Below are 17,778 nucleotides of genomic sequence, written 5' to 3'. Positions count from 1 at the left end.
CAAGCAGGTTCGCTGCCCACTGCGCCACTCGGCCGTCAAAAAACACTTCAAATCTAAGACTTGTTTTTTTTTGTTAGTTTATTATATTGCCTAAGTAGCCGACCAAAGACACAGTCGCTCACTGTCCATTAATATACATTGTTTAATAAATTAATCTGAGTTCTTTTAAATTGTCAGAGTTCACTGGCCGTGTGTGCCCCGCGCCTTGCGAAGGCGCGTGCGTGCTGGGTATATCGGAGCCGCCCGTCACCATCAAGAACATAGAGTGCGCCATCATCGACCACGCCTTCGAGAGCGGGTGGATACAGCCTGAAGTGAGTGTTGCTGCTTGTAGATTTTCTCTCTTCTCTTCTCTACCTCTTCCAGGCAGCCAAAGGCATAGAAGAATTTTTACAATTTAGTCCACCAATCCACACCGGGCCAGCGTGGTGGACTACGGCCTTAAACCCTTCTCATTGTGGGTGGACAGCCGTGCTCTGTAGTGGGTCGGTAATGGGTTGATGAAGATGATACAACATGTTACATTATACATATCATATGGTGGTAAAAGATGTTAAATTATAAACAGTAACAACTTATATTAATGGTTGCAGTAGGTTGAAGAATAAAAAGATGATGAAGATGAAAAGATTACATTATTTATTATTATAATATTAAAACTAAACTTATTAACTATGCTCGACTAATTTGTGACACGAGCTCCCTACGTGTTACAATTAATTCCCATAGGAAGCGTAGTAAAAGGGTATCGCATCACGACACAAAACTAGACGGCGTAATTCGCTGCGCAAACGTAACTTGAACATGACGCGATACGGCCGCTTCTTGGTTAGGGGGCTATGGCTATATATGGCTATAATATGGCTATCCCGGGGGTATGCCTACATAACAAACAGGTGTAAAAAAAATAAAACCAATTTACGGATTTCAAAGCATATGTTATTCAGTAAATTCGCAGATTGGTCAATTCAGATAATATCTGTATTTAGGTGATAATCTATGACGATAATATTAAATTCTCTGTTATTTTGTCGCCTTTTGTAGGAAATTTTGTTGATTTAAAGTGTACTGTTTATTTACTTTAATAAAGAAATTTTTACAACCATCTTTATATATATATTTCTTGTGTGCGTGTGTATGTCACTGAACTCCTCCTAGACGGCTGGACCGATTTGAATGAATTTTCCGGTATGCGTTGGGGTGGCACCCTGGATGGTTTAGATTCACAAATCAGCCCGACAGATGGCGCTGAGATCAGCTAGTAGTTAGATAAAATTCTTTCGATATATATTAGGTGAAAACCTTCTTCCCCTATATAAGAATTTAACCTGTATTATAGGAGGCAGTGCTCTCCAAGTCCAACACGTCCAACAAATTAGAGGGACATAGTTATAATTGTCTGATAACAGTGAACAAATGGTTTAGGTATAGTTTTAAAGTATAGCTATTATATATTAATGTAAAGGTTAATAAATAGCAATACAAAATGTTAATATAAAGTTGTGTGTGTCTAGTGTGCATATTTGGGTGTAATGCGTGAGCGCGTAAGTGTATTTCTGTGTATGTTTTTATTATGTCCGTAATTAATAACTAAGTATTGCAATAATTTTCTAGATTCCGGATAATCGCAACGGTAAAACAGTTGCCGTAGTGGGATCCGGGCCCGCTGGATTAGCATGTGCTCATCAACTGAACAAGGTAACCTATACATTTTGAAACGCACATAACTCCGAAAAGTATGAGGCACCTCTTACTTTTAGGTGTTTTGTTCATTTTTAATTTAAGCTTTAATAAAATTTCACTTTCTTTAACGGTGAAGGAAAACATCGTGAGGCAACCTGGATGCCTGACAGTTCTCCTTACGTTCTTAAAGGCGTCTTAAGCAACTGCACTTGGCCAACGAATGGTCAAAACCCTTCTCATTCTGATAGACCTGTGCCCTTCTTCTTCTTCTCTCTCTCTCTGGGCTGGTCTTCGTACTTGGTTGGCCGGAACCTCCCGTTGTACGTATTGCCACTGGTAACGCCCGCACAGGTGCCCTATAGTTGGTTGTGCCCGTCAATGGGTTGATCGCGATGATGTATAAAAATAAACCGGTGATACCTATCTGTTGTTCCCACAGGCCGGTTACGCAGTAACAGTGTTCGAGCGCAACGATCGCCCCGGAGGCCTCCTGCAATACGGGATTCCGAGTATGAAGCTCAGCAAAGAGGTCGTCGCTCGGAGGATCAAACTGATGGCCGCTGAGGGCATCTCCTTCAAATGCAGCGTCGACGTCGGCAAGGACATATCCGCTGCTGAACTGGCCAATGAGTAAGTTTTTAAACAATTTATAACGTATTTTTTTATAATTTTAAATGCATATGAATATTTTCGGAACCGACAGGCTTTGAACCTGCGACTTCCAATCGCGGCTTTGACCACTAAGCTAACGGCTTTCCTTCTGCCGATGCCGATCAGTCTTATAGCGACTATAGCACCATCTAGTAGGAAACGTTGAAGTTTTGATTTACTTTTCAAAATTCCATAATACAATCAGGCACTTTGAAACAAGAGATGACATATTGCTTCTTGATAATTTTTATTAGTGTTTTTACTACGAAAACTTTTAAGTTTTTAGTGGCTTTAAAAGGATACTTGTCAATTTGGTTCATAAAGGGTGTAAGCGACATGCTAAGGAAAACTGAAACCAGGGATTTAGTACAATTTTTTGAGTCTCCCATTAGAAATTTTTTATCGGTTTTTTCATGAAGATATTTTAAACTAATTAGACCTGGAAATCATCTATATAGTCTGCCTAAACTTGATTTTTAATGGAATTCAAGAAAATAATATACTAACCTGTTAATTTATCTTACTTGTCAATTTTAACTTCAAAGCGCGCTCGCTTAAAATGCCTACAAACCAACGCGACAATTTGGCGAGCGAGCAATGCGTAGTTATTGCTTTCTCTCTTTTGACATAAAGCAATTCAAATACAAATTCTAATCATAATACACACCCTAATGCCGCCCGCACACACGTGAATAATATTGGCAATATTCTACGTATTAAGAAAATTAAGCTTAATTTGCTATACTTCCCGAACAGCAGGAGAATCTGTATGGTGTAATTTATAATTTCTTCTATCCGTATACTCCACACCAAACAGATCTCCACGCACGTCATCCTCAGATGTTGACTTTCTACTTTCTTTTTTCTCTCAACAATTATTCATTGTAAAGTCAACATCTCCTGAGGATGCTCCGTTTTCGGAGCAAAACGTGCGTAGAGGGTACATTGCCGAGGATCAGTTTGGTGTGGAGTATACGGATTGAAGAAATTATAAATGACACCACACAGATTCTCCTGCTGTTCGCGGATTATAGCAAATTAAGCTTAATTTTTATAATATACTAGCTGTTGCCCGCGACTTCGTCTGCGTTTGTTTTTGTTTTTCGAAAGACATGTGGCATTCAATTTAGGTGTAATTCTACTGGTATTGTTTAAGTTGTGTATTCTTATATAAAAAAAAGTAATTAAGTAATTATTTAAATCGGTTACCATTGGACGGCGTTATGGTGTAAAATCGTCAAACACTTTCGTCCCCTCTCCCAAAAGAACTGAGCTTAATTTCGGAATAAAAAGCATCCTATATTACTTCTAATACCTTCAGGAATATGTGAACAAAGTTTCATGATGATCAGTTTAGTACTTTTTGCGTGAAAGCGTAACAAACAAACTAACATTCACATTTATAATATTAGTAGGATAATATATTATGGATTTCCACAATTCTATCCAATAATATTCTACGTATTATTGTCAATAACAGACTGTTTGAGGGCGTAGTATAAGTAAATAATATTGTCAATAGATACAACGCGCTAGTACTATGCATGGGGGCAACTTGGCCACGCGACCTGCCTCTGAAAGGACGCCAGCTAGGAGGGATCCACTTCGCGTTGGAGTTCTTGGAGGGATGGCAGAAGAAACAGGCGGGACCAGTCCCGGGACACGCCAGCAAGGAAACCCCGGCATTGACTGCCAAGGATAAGAACGTGCTCATCATCGGCGGTGGAGATACCGGGTAAGATATTATTGACTGTTAATGCTAACGTGACGGCCGATTGGCACAGTGGACAGCGACCCTTCTTTCTGAGTCCAAGGCCGTGGGCTCGATTCCGACAACTGGACAATATTTGTGTGATGAACATGAATGTTTTTCAGTGTCTGGGTGTTTATCTGTAGGTATATTATAAGTATTAATGTATACTATTCATAAAAAAAATTCATCAGTTATCTTAGTACCCATAACAAATGCTACGCTTACTTTGGGGCTAGATGGCGATGTGTGTATTGTCGTAGTATATTTATTATTTTATTTATTATATTTAATGCTAATGAAAAAATGGGCAGTCACTACGCGAAAATGGTAAAAACTGTATACATTATCTGTTTAGATGCTTGATCGCTGCACCGAAAGCAAACTGTGCTAGAGAAGTAATAGACATAATTATACTTTTATTTGGGTTCAGATACAATACAGTTTAAAAATACTATTTCTATTCATTCTTGTAGAAATAAAATATAATTGAAACTGTAAAATAGACTTTGGAAACATAACAGATGCTGCCTCCAAGGTTACGGTTTGTACGGATTGAAGCTCAAGGTTAAAACTAAATTATTGGATGTATATTGTTTTGTTTATTATTTTATTTGGGTGCTCTTGTGAACACATAAATAAATAAGTTATTAAAAACCTTGATAATTATAGGTAATCGCAGAAGCATGAGTTAATACTTTTGCAGTTACAGAGTGAATACTTTTTTTGCGTCAAGTGTACAATGCTCGAACTTTACCCCACTACATCACATTTCTCAAGACATTGTCTGTACCAGTTTTCAAACTGACGGAAATTAAACAACAACTGTTGGTTGACAGATGCGACTGTATAGCAACGTCGCTCCGCCAAGGTGCCAAGTCCATCACCACATTCGAGATCCTCCCCGAGCCGAAAAAGTCAAGGGGACAAGATAACCCGTGGCCACAATGGCCTCGAGTATTCAGGTTTGTTTACTGTAATTGCAATTGGGTATAATAACTTTTCAAGAAGATATTTTTTGCTGGTTCTTTTAAAACGTGTCTATAGCGTCGGCTTGGAATAGAAATTGTAAATAGTCAACAATTTAACAGTATCATAATCCTATTTTATTATATTAGACACAACTGATTCGGCTGACAAAATTGTCAGCCGAAGCATCTTTGTGTTCATCGTTTTACCCCTATTCTTTCGTTTTCTGATGAACTCTATTTTTTTTCCAGATGTCACTTTTGCTTAAAAACTTAAACTAAGTATTGCAGTGTACTCACAATTTTGTAAATACATTTTTCTTTTTAGGGTGGACTATGGCCACGAGGAAGTCAAGGTCAAATTCGGCAATGATCCAAGAAAATTCTCTACGCTCACCAAGGAATTCTTGGATGATGGTAAGATTTTAATACTTTAGCCCCGTTATGTACTAGTTTCGTGGTATAGTATATAAAAATCTGTAAGTAAAATAAAGCCAAACCAGACATAAGCATCTTTGCTTGTTTTTAATTAATTAGAAACACCCTAGTAGTAGTAGTCTTTTGTGACAGAGCTCGTCTGGGACAAGTACTACGTCTATGCTTATTTTTGCCGCCAAGCAGTATTGCTCTGCTCTGGTCCGAAGGGCTTGGTCGCCGGTGTGATTACAGACACATGAACTCCTATTGATGTACACAGAGTAGCACTTTGTAGGACGATTTGTTTGTTTGTAGTGATACTCTATTTATCACCCTTAGTTTATAACAGCCAAAGGGAGGGTTTTGGCCATAACCACCACGCTGGGTAGCCGGGTTGGTGATCGCAATTGATGGTATCGCTATGTCCTCTTAATCACCTCGTACGGCACCCGCGGTAAGTAAGGCGATGACAACTGTATTCTGATCTGCCTACACCACACGGCACTATTTATACAACGTGTAATGGAATTACGAAATATTGTTAAAGGGTGCATAAGTATATGACATAAGAAATCACCCTGTAAAAATATTAAATCAAAAGAAACATAATTATTTTTCCATGCAAACGAATTCAAAACATTCTAAGTGTGACAACCCTATAGAAAAGAAAAGACTGACACGCGCATAGTATACCTACGCTACGCGACGCGTATCTAAGACGCGTAAATCAAGTGACAGGAGTCACTTGATATTAATTTTGCGTGTGATCTTAGGGCTGTATCTGATTTCTTTCATTAAAAACTATGGCACAATGGTTACTCAATAACTAATTAATATAATAATAAAATTAGCTTTTCGGTTCGGTTAGTTTAAGTCTCAGAGGCAAGAGGTAAATAATGTACCTCTTAAGCCTTTGAAGTATTAGTTCAGTTTCCATTCACACGTATTCGATAATTTCATCTCTATCTAAAAGGTCTGTCAATTATTACGATTAAAATACCCTAAAGGTTTCATTTTGTTGCACAGGTGAGGGCAACGTGTGTGGAGTCAACGCAGTGGAGGTGGAATGGACGCGCGGGCCCGGGGGACGGTGGGAGATGAACGAGATCCCCGGATCTGAGCGCGTGTATAAATGCGAGCTGGTTCTACTCGCTATGGGCTTCCTGGGACCGGAGCGATACGTGGCCTCGCAACTTGGTGAGACACTATTAACTACGAATTCCGCCCACATGAACTATTTTTTTTTTTTTAATCCACTACTGATGTGGTGAGTTCAGTGGTGATGATGCAGGCTAAGATAATAGCGGGCTAACCATACCATCATCATCATATCAACCCATAACCGGCCCTCTATAGGGCACGGGTCTCCTCCCACTTTGAGATGGGGTTAAGGCCGTAGTCCACCACGCTGGCCAAGTGTGAATTGTTGGACTCTACCTTGAGAACATTATGAAGAACTCTCAGGTTTCCTCACGATGTTTTCCTTCACCGTTGAAGCAAGTGATATTTTAATTGCTGAAAACGCACGTAACTTACAAAAGTTATTCGAAAAGTTAGAGGTGCTGTGGCGTGCTGGGATTCGAACTCAGCTATCATCGCTTCTCTCTATGGTAATTAAACCTTTCCCTTAATCGGTTTATACCCCTTATCTTATCAGAACGCTAAATCGCTTAGCTGAACTGCTAGTCTGCTAGCTCTTAGTCGGTTGGGTGGTAACTTGCCGTAGCCGGAGTAGCACTAGATAAAATAACCAGATAAAATAATCGCAAACATATTTTTTTTTATAATTAGAAGGGGAACATCCTACCAGCTCAAAAACACCTCCTGCCTTCTAAGCGTCAGTGTACATGCCTTTTGGTCTAACAACGTCGTTGTCCTTTTACTTTCGCTCGCTTTCATTTACTAGTATTATCGCTTACATATATATATATATTTTTTAAAGATTCCCTTTCTTTTGATTTGATTTGATATAATGGAGGTTAGGTTCTCTGTCTTTATTCCATTTCCTATTTCTTTCTTCACATTCTCCCTATATTTTCCAAATCGTGGGCAGCGAAACGGGTTGTCTTCTGCATCGTCACAAGAAAAATAAAAATAAAGTTTAATTTAGTAATGTGTGTTTTTTTGCTTTAGATTTGATCCTCGACGCGCGAAGCAACATCGAGACAGCAAAAGATAACATCTACCAAACTCCGATGGAGAATGTCTTTGCTGCGGGAGGTATTTATGATTTATTAATTCATTCCTTCTTCTTTCCGTCTTTCTTTCTAATACTTAAAAGGACTCCTCTCAGAATGAGAAGGTTTTAGGTTATAGTCCACACGCAGGCCCAGTGCGCATTAGTGCACACGAGTTTGAGAATATTATGTATACTTTCAGGCATGCCAGTTTCCTCACAATGTTTTCCTTAACCGTTGAAGCAAGTGATATTTGAAGTGAAGTGAAGCCGAAGCTGCAACAACTATGCTAGTTGTCCGAGCTTTTCGAGGCAGAGCCTTCCGGAGAAGTATTATGCTTTTAAGCAGCATTGTTGCAATGCTGTGTTCCGGTCTAAAGAGCGTGGTTGCCGGTGTAATTACAGGCACAGAGGCTTAACACCTACGCCTCAGAACGTGCTCCTTGCATGCCAAAAAAAGGCTTTCACCGTTATAGCAAGTGATATTTAATTGCTTTAAAACCTAAACTTTTCGAAGTTAGGTAACTTCGAAAAGTTAGGTTAACGTGCCGAGGATTAGGCTCGCCGCTCGATCCCCCCGAGAGTGAGGCCGCACACATAGCCTCTCTGCCTAAAAGCTTTCGGTTATCTTCCCCATCCAATTTGGTCCTATTACATCCAATATCGAGTAAATTTCGAGTGACGATGCTGAAGTGGCAAAATGGCCGGAGTAACTTGGAGACCTGATTGACCTTGGGACCTCGAGGTGCTGGAATGGCAACCCTGCCTGCACCGGGACAGACGATATCAAACGAGCCGCTGGAAGCTGCTGGAAAAAAGCGGCCCAGAATCGTGTATCTTGGAACTACCTACAAAATACCTATCTCCAGAAGTGTACGTCAATCGGTTGAAGTCCCATTTTATCCAATTTTGGATCATTTTGTCAAAATGTGTCTTGTTACAGACTGTCGTCGTGGTCAATCATTGGTAGTGTGGGCCATCTCCGAAGGCAGGCAGGCCGCCAGAGCCGTAGACGTGTATCTAACCGGACAATCATGCCTGCCCGGACCGGGCGGAGTTGTGTACACGCACTAAACGGGCCGAATCTGCAACGGGTCAAGATGCGTATCAAATTACGTACATTATTTGTAAAACAATTTAATGTAGCGCATAGAAAATTACGTTAGTTGGGATCGTCCAACTTAGCATTAAGTTTAATTTATTATTATTATTATTATTATAAGAGTTATTTATGAAATACTTGCATTCGCTTCAAATTAAATCTCGTGGCCCTATTATTATTTCCATTCACTACTATTAAATCAAAAGCATCTAATGGTCCTCAGAAGATGTTTGTATGGCTTTTATGTCAAAAACTCGAAATTCAATTCAGATTTTAATTTAATTTACTGATTTGTGACTTATTAATAGAAAAGATAAGGTGCTATTTGTTTTATTATAAAAGAATGCTAGTGTTTTATAAATGACCTTGTATATGAATAAAAATATATGTACCTATAATATTATACACGCAAGTCTGTTGAGTGCGCCTGGTATGTCAGGGGTAAAACGGGAAGGAAATTTCGTAAGTTGTATATTTATTTTTGATTATCTTAATACGATATGCAAATGAGATAATCAAAAATAAATATACAACTTACGAAATCTTAATGTGTTATTTATATTTAGTCTATTATTTTAAACCACAACGGAATCGAAACGTTAAATCTAAATTTAATTATTGCTCTTTTTAAGATATTGTTCGTTTTTTGCTAACGAACTTTTAATTTTACAGACCTGTTTTTATTTGAAACCATTAGTATATATTATAATATACTGAATTAGTCGACATTTAAGTTTAAAAAATCACATTAAAAGTCAATAATGCCATATAGGCGGACTTATCCGCCATTCTGATGTCATGTAGCTTCAACTTCCGCCCAGATGTCTCACCGCTCTTATACCTCAGGCGAACGACTTGCGCGTATATTAAAATATTACCCTTTTATCAAAGATGTTACAAATAAAAGGAGGTAGACAAGCTAAATGCTAACGACAAATTTGATGATTATACAAAAACAAATTTTGTAACGCCAGAGGAGTATTTATATATTTAATTGTGAACACTTCTAACTACGCAAGACTTTGACCTCAGGTTGGCTAATTAGCCAAGTTTTAATATGACACTTTTACTTATAACATCCTTGGTTTTTATGCTTCGATATTAATTTACCACAAAAACGTGTATTCTTAAAAAATATCCGAATAGAATATAAATTTGTTGTTAATATTAATATTATTTTTAAACTTCAGATTGCATATAAATTGAGCCAAAAATACAGATAAGAAAATTATATTTTTCACACTTTATACAAAAAATGCTATAACAAAAAAAAAGATGAATAATAGTTACTTACTGTTGTTTTTATAACATTCCGCTTGTAAACGTTATTACGTTATTATTTATCGAAAATATGTAAGCAAAGAATTTTTTTTAGTTTAACAGACATTTTAAACTCTTATAGATCGATTGATTATGTAATGCTTTTATCTTTAATAAAAAGCTTATTTTTGTTTCTAATAAAAATCAGTATTTATCGTAAATCCATAGAGATTAGTTTCTATCTCACGAAGACCAAGTGGCCAAGGATGGATACTTTTATATACGTTGTTTTAATGTACGTAAGCTCGACTACTGAGTACCTTACTCAGAAGTGCGAGCGTTCGTATACTGTAGATACTAGTTAACGGTATTCGTGAGATACCAAAATATATTTAATTTAAATGAAATGATAGTTAAAATTAAGTTTTACTTTACGTAATTATTGTTTCTTTATAAAAATGGATTGGAAATTAATGCCATAAAATAAACACCAGCATATAATGCATAAGGGTGAGGGCATACTTAAAACACGCAACACCACTGACACACGATTTCACTCAGATTAACAAACAATGATTATCCTATAGAATATATACATATAAATAGATTCTAACGCACATTGTCGTGACATCCTTCGTTTTGGATTCTGCAGCAATATTTGGTTATTTTTTTTCTGTTTACCCACGGTGGTAATCTTCATACAAAACACATGGTTTGACAGCGATGGCTGTACTCTCGTCGCAAACTTTCTGTCACTAAAAGTTGGACAATACGACAGTGGGGTCAAAATACTAAGATTTTATTGGAATTTACACGCGACATTAAATTGACTTGAGTAGCGTGTTATAAGTGTGCTTGGGTCTTTGCGGTTTTTCTTAAGTATTTTATATAGGGTGATATTTTGGGGCTGAGCATCGTATGACAGGTACCCTAACAGTTCAGTACTTCCGAAATACACGTGGATCTTTAATATAAATACATCAAACGACCCACTAATGCATTATCGGCTTATGGATTTTTTTTCTTGATTCGTAACAATGTAAATGAGTGCTATATATATAACAAACAGCATTTTATAAGAAGTAAAGCTAATTGCGACAGCAACCAGTGGCATGCACTTCATACATGCACAAAAGCTCTGCCTACCCTAACATTTTTGTGTAACTCATAAATGCGAAGGAATTTTCCATTTTATGGCATCTTCCTTCTTTATGCCATAAAACCCTGGTCAAAAACCCGGTGTACGCCATTGGACAACACAGAGCTTGTGCTGTTCAATGGCGAACGCAATCGCTTCGGAGAAGTAGGACCGCCAAACTTATATCTGCCGCCAAGCAGCATTGAAGTGTTCCGTACTTAAAGTGATTGCCTGTGTAATTACACGCACATGTTCCTTGCTTGTCATGTAAGGTGCTGCTCTGTTTATAGGCGATGATTTTCCACCTACCGTCAGGTGGGCTTTCTGCTTAGTGCGTCAATTATGACTAAAGATAAACATGCGCGCAGAAGATATGCATAAGGGGCAATAGAACCTCTTTCCAGTTCATTTATACAGTATCATAAGATACCCGTTCCAAAAAGTCACCCTATATATGAAAAATAATACTATATAATATAATGGTTGCTAGATAACTATAATAATTTAATATTATGGATCTTCGTAATGTGAATCTTTTAATCATTTGAATTGTTCTATTATAAATATTATTTACGTAGGTAATGATTTGTTTTTATGGGATTTGAACAAAAACAGTTAATTGAAAATAGGTATTAAGTATATGGCAACAGAGTGAGTTTTTATTTAACTGTGATTGTTTTGTTGTGTGAATTTGTACACAGTGGCGTGCGACTGGTATCCATGCTCTATGTCAAGTTTTTTGAATTAAATTATTTTTTTAACCATTAAAATTATAATTTTTACCTCAAAAAGTTAAATTATTATTGCTCTAAAGGAATAGATATACAATTAGGAACAGTAAGCATAATTTGCTACAATCCACTAAAATCGCTTTTTCTGATTTTAGCTAATTCAGCTTAATGCGTAAATCGAAGTCCGAGCTTGTTTCCTTAACCGATTTCGATGATCCTTTTTATTTTTCATTTACCGTTCGCATAATGGGTACGCTACTGTGTTACAACTTTACGTGTAAGTATAATAATGGCACTTCGAAAGTTCCTAAGTGATTTATTTAAAGAACTCTTCAGGTGATCTTTAAACTAATAGCGAGAGCCCGTATTCGCCAGAGCTTTTTAGCTGCTTTACGAAAACAACGTGTAAATGAGAACCGAATTAATACCTAACAGGCTTTCGAGCAACATTAGCTACTGTCTCTGAGACTTATCTGTGAAACTGAAAACCTAATAATTGTTGAGTAAACCTTTGCTATAGTTTTTACTGAAAGAAATCTGAAGCAGCCCTAATATCACATGAAAAATTAAAATCAAGTTACTCTCATCACTTCATTAGGAACGCGTCGCGTAACGTAGGTGCTATGAGCGTGTCGGTATTTTATCTTCAATAGGTTTGCCATAAGTAAAAACTTCTTTTGATTTAAAATTAAGGAAAAGTAAAAATCCTCTTGATTTAATATTTTTACAGGCTGATTCCTTATGAAGTATACTTATGTTCAGCAGTATTTCGTAATTCGGTTTTAAGGGGTGAGTTTCCAATTGGCCTCGCTGGAAATTTTCTTTTCCCATCGAGACACCTGTTACTCGTTGCAACTTTTTCTTTAATTACGGATCGCAATGAGACACAGTGTGACACGATTGGATATGAATCGTTGGGAACTCGCCTTTTAAGGTATATTTAAATGACCTAACCTAATACTTAGATAAATATAAAGTCAACAAATATTAAGATATAATTAACTGGCACAATATACGTTGAGAAATATAAAGTCAATAAATATTGGAAATTTAAATCTTGTTCATATGTTAACAAGACCGTAACGTGCTTTTGAGATGATGGTCACAACAATTTTAAGAAACTAGATTGAAAACTAAATTTTTTAGAGATACTTAAGTATAAACTTTTTTGAAAATATCGTGATTTCCACGGTGTTTATTATAAGCATATGTAATTCTGAAAGTCGCTGCTCAGAACGGCTACTAAAAACATCACCTGAAGAGTTTTAGGTTTTGTAGTAGTTTTAAATTTTATAGTTAAACTTAATAATGTTATATTATTATAAGTTACAATTATAATTATAAATACGTACAACAGATGATAGTTTGTATGTTTATACTATACCCTATTATATTATTCTATTCTTATTTTATTAATACATGAAAGAGCTATTTGCTGTTATTTATCAAAAATATCACCTTAAAGATGCGGTCACACAGGGCGAATAGGCTAGCAAACCACAATAAATTTCCACTGTCTAAAATCGATTCAATTAAGAGTAGTTTAAAAATAAACCAATAGATTTTCAGAAAGTACTTTAATATTTTAGAAATATTACCGATATATATGTGGCATAAAGGCAAGAAATAAAACTACAAATATTTACACTAAACGTCTTTTTAAATTACTCGCACTCACACCGTGTATGTATCTCGCTCACTCATATCTTCAATCCCCTTTCTTTACCTTACGTACCGTTACCACATGCATGGCAATGTTTTCTTGAGCTAATTATCAATAAAATAATTATTGTATATGTCCGCAGAACATTGGACAGACATAGACAATCTAAGCTCTAACTACCTCTTCTATATGATGCAGGAGATCTCTGAGGCGTTGATAGGCTGGGCGTGGAATGAATAATAATAATCACTACAAGAGTATGTGTAATGAATTTTGAATTAACGATCAATATCGATGTATAAATCGCTGCTTGCAAACTCGCTACGTGTGACCGAAGCTTTAGGAAGGGAACAAAGACCGCACTGCGAAAAAACCTCACGATTTTTTTGTTTTCATTCATAAATTATAGAAATCCAATATGAGGTTTGAAACAATATTTACGTATTTATTTTGCTGTCAATTTTAGACGTGCGTCCATGCCGAGAACTCTATTATAACTGACACAAATTGCGAGGAAATTTATTCGTATGTGGTGCGACCACGTATTAGACTGCCATTTGGTTAAGATAAAAATAACTTACCACGAAAGCATTAGAAATAGTTTTATATCTAATGTTAATTACTGACTTTTACTTGAACCACCTTACTGTTGTGCAGAGCGGACCTACAGAAGGTATTTCGGCAATTTGTGCTCTGGCGCATAGCTTATTGAGTCAGGCCGGCTGGCAGTAACCAGGTTTGCAGCTGGGCATCAATTCGGCTAATACCAGTAGTGTTAAATAGTTCAAGCTTTGCTCGCTTCCGTTCGAGGAGTCGCTTTCGAATATCAACTTCGGTATCGTCAAATAAAATGGACCTAATCCCACTCTTATTAGAGTCGCTAATCCTGTATTTTTGTTTTACCAACTATCAAAATGCCGAGCCAGGCAAATTACAGTTTTAATACGATTTACGAATTTTCATACTCGAAAACGACTCCTCTATGGGAAGCGAGTAAATCTTCTCCTAAAGCTTGAGAACAACTGACTGGTTATCGAAATAAAACTGCCTTATAGAGCTGATTCGACTTTATTGTTGCGCAAATTAATATTAATGTGTAAGAATTATGTATGCTTGTATTATGGGGATGTTACAGAAGTAAAATAAATACCGAATTAAAAGTCGCGCGGACGTTTTTCGCAGTGCGTTTTTAATATTGCAACCAGCTCCTTCCAACAGCTCTTTAGGTAATTGTTCGAATCATAGTTTCCTGAATTCCCTTTAGTAAATAGAATAAAAGTGAATCAGTATTGTTGTAAGTTTGCTTTTATTTAATTAAATTTTAAATCAAATCCAAACTGCGTGGTGAATAATGAAATTATTTTTACCTATTGTGTATATTTACATTGTTAATTTTTATTTATTTCGAATAAAAGTTTTATTAATTTTATTTCGTTATTTCGTTTTTATTTTTACGACACCTTTGTTTTTGTAAAAAATTCTTCATAATCTCTCGTATTGTTTCATAATTATAATTTAATTACGTACAAGAACATTCTTCATTTGAATAATTAGTGTAATTAAGATATCCAAAAATATTATTATAATATAATTTATAATTTAGTTCAAGCTTATTTACATTAATAAAATAAAACATGGTTCTTTATTTGGAACTCACAATAAAGAGGAGTTATCTTATTATTAGTTCGGGAAAATTTACTTTAGAAATTTTAAACTTTAAAAATTTAGTAGTTTTATATACACAATATAGTTACTAAATCAAACAAATTCCTACTATAAATTTACCAAAAATATACATACTCAAACGGGATCGAATTTCACACAAATATTAATTAAAAAACAACAGTACTAATTCTCTAGCACTTACACAAACTGAACTTTTAAAAAAAAATATTAGTATACGAAGAAAATTCTTTTGAGCTCAATATTGCTATCTTTCGTCGACTAGTGATGGCGTCTCACTAACTAAGTAATTCGAAATGCTACGTTATTTTGATGAATTCGGTCTTTCACTAGCCGTAGAGTAGTGTGAAGCAAGAACCATGAAGAAAATTCCCTCCAAATCTTTATAATGCTGTTTTATTAAAATTAATCGAGTGGTGTTTCAAGTTTATTATTCAACGCAGGGGCAAATCTTGTTTTAATTTTAGGCGCCCCTAAACCTCTGTGTACACTCGGGATTCAAGATTCCACACAATTTCGGGAGTTAGGCACTCTAAAATCCCTCGTGCGCGTACGTGCACGAGTGGACGTGACGTGAAACATTGCACGATCCCCCAAGTTGAACAATGTACTATTACATCTACATTACATACACAGTCACACAAAACAGTTACCTACATTATACCGTAGTGGATAATAAAATAAGATTTAATTGTTATGGACATAAAGGAAAAAAATAATTAAGTAATTTAAGCAACTTTTTGTAAAGTTATAAAGTACCTAATTACCTACCTATGCTATACTAATTAAAAAAACTAAACGTAATGAGAATGGATTAGAGGTTTTTCTTACTACATTTTGCTTATTATGAAGGTAAGGGTATATAGGTTAGAAAAACAAAATCAATAATAAAACTAACGTAGAATTAGGTACTTTATAAGCGACTTACGACAAAAGTTGTTTGAGTGTTACACTTTAAAAGCCTTTTATCGAGTTGAGCCAAATATGTAGTCGATGTTTATTTAATAAAATGTGTATATTTTATATACTTACATAATTTTTGTGCTGATTCCGTTTTGCACAAATCCTTATCCTAAGGATTAGGTACCAACTAGTTAAGTATCATGTCTGCCTACGGACTATAAACTAGTAATTGCAGTACCTACTCTAACTTATAATGCTTATAAAAGTTAAAGTACCAACATAAGCTTTTTAGAAAAACATCAAAATCATCTGTTTATTGAGCGACTTACAATTTTATTTTTGACAAAAAAGAACCGACTTTGTGTTTGTTGTAAAACTAAACAGCAAGAAATAAATATGTTCTACAACATTTTTAAGTGCCAAGTAAAATGTAGAAAATTACTAGTACTTTCCTTGCTACTATATTATAAAAAAAGAATACAAAGTATATGATCGTCGTCGTCGATCATAGCAACTTTCTACAGTTTACTCGGCACAGATTCAAAAATGATGTAGAAAATATGTACATTTTTCTTGCATTTTAGTTGTACAACAAAGTCGGTTCTTTTTTGACAATTTTTTTTTTTACAAATCGTGATCTATAAATGTGTAGCAATTTTAAAGCAATACCTCCATTTTTCTTACCTAAAATAAAATCTGACCGTGTCATTGTTTTTCTTTAAAACACCTAATCTCTTCGTAGCTTCTAAAATATTTTAAAAATACACATAAGTACAAATACCTTTTTAGTTTAATTTGGTTTTACTCAGTAACACTCTGTTTTCAAAATTACTTACAACTTTTTTGAATTATAAGAAAGGTTAGCAAAGATGGAGCATTGTGAATAAAGAATCAAGTCACTAATAAAACCTTCTGAGATGTAGGATGGATCTTCTCAAATAAAATAAACAAATCTCCTAAAAAGGTCCTTTAATACAACGAATCACTCACTATTACAAATAAAAATCTTAGTATCAAATGAGGGTAGGATTTGTGTAGGTTTAACGGAATTAACACAACCTAAAAATCTAAGATATCTATATAATTATAATCGACAATAATAAATGTCTATTAGTAGCCAAAGCTGTAGTAATGTTATATTTAAGTAGTAGAAATAGAAAAATGTAATATCTTTCAGCGCGTAACATTGAGTTTTATTTCAAAAACCTTCCAATATGAGTCCGTACTTCCCGATCTTAAAACCTTATCAGAATGACATTGTAAGTAGTCAAAGTGGCGCAAGAGGGTTAAGCTGTAAAATTTAAATATTCATCTAATGATTGATTCCCAGAACCGTCGAGGGACACACAGAGTTTTAAGTGGGTGGTACATGTCTCACGGAACCAATTTTTTTCCGTCCGTGAAAAAAAAGTGTTTTAGGGTAAAAGTAAAACACCAATTCCTGAGCATAGAAAAATTCGTTGTCCAATCAATCAGATGTACTGGAACACCTTGCTTTTTTTACTTAAGTAGATTAGTACTACGTTTTGTAATGATACCTACAAGGTAGATCACGCTGAATTTTCCATACTTCATTTTGATAATGACGTGATGCTTAATGGACCAAAATTAGCTTATGCGTCACACGGATCACACCACGGCCACATATTGTTG

At 35.6% G+C, this 17,778-nt stretch overlaps 1 protein-coding gene across 1 annotated transcript in view; it reads left to right on the top strand.

Annotated features, from left to right (window-relative positions):
* The window catches only part of LOC120625550 (glutamate synthase [NADH], amyloplastic), an 81,271-nt gene extending 71,881 nt beyond the window's left edge, over positions 1-9,390 (top strand). The window contains exons 35-43 of the mRNA XM_039892602.1: positions 178-314; positions 1,615-1,698; positions 2,123-2,313; positions 3,857-4,069; positions 4,924-5,049; positions 5,381-5,469; positions 6,496-6,666; positions 7,603-7,689; positions 8,589-9,390. Of these exons, the coding sequence (XP_039748536.1) occupies positions 178-314; positions 1,615-1,698; positions 2,123-2,313; positions 3,857-4,069; positions 4,924-5,049; positions 5,381-5,469; positions 6,496-6,666; positions 7,603-7,689; positions 8,589-8,719 (1,229 nt within the window). The 3' untranslated portion in view covers positions 8,720-9,390. The remainder of the gene's footprint in view (positions 1-177; positions 315-1,614; positions 1,699-2,122; positions 2,314-3,856; positions 4,070-4,923; positions 5,050-5,380; positions 5,470-6,495; positions 6,667-7,602; positions 7,690-8,588) is intronic.
* Positions 9,391-17,778: the final 8,388 nt, after the last annotated feature.

Source organism: Pararge aegeria, chromosome 8, assembly GCF_905163445.1.
Source record: "Pararge aegeria chromosome 8, ilParAegt1.1, whole genome shotgun sequence".
In the NCBI taxonomy this organism is placed as follows: Eukaryota; Metazoa; Arthropoda; class Insecta; order Lepidoptera; family Nymphalidae; genus Pararge; species Pararge aegeria.
The sequence above is the reverse complement of the archived record's forward strand: the minus strand, read 5'-3'. Positions and strand labels throughout refer to the sequence as shown.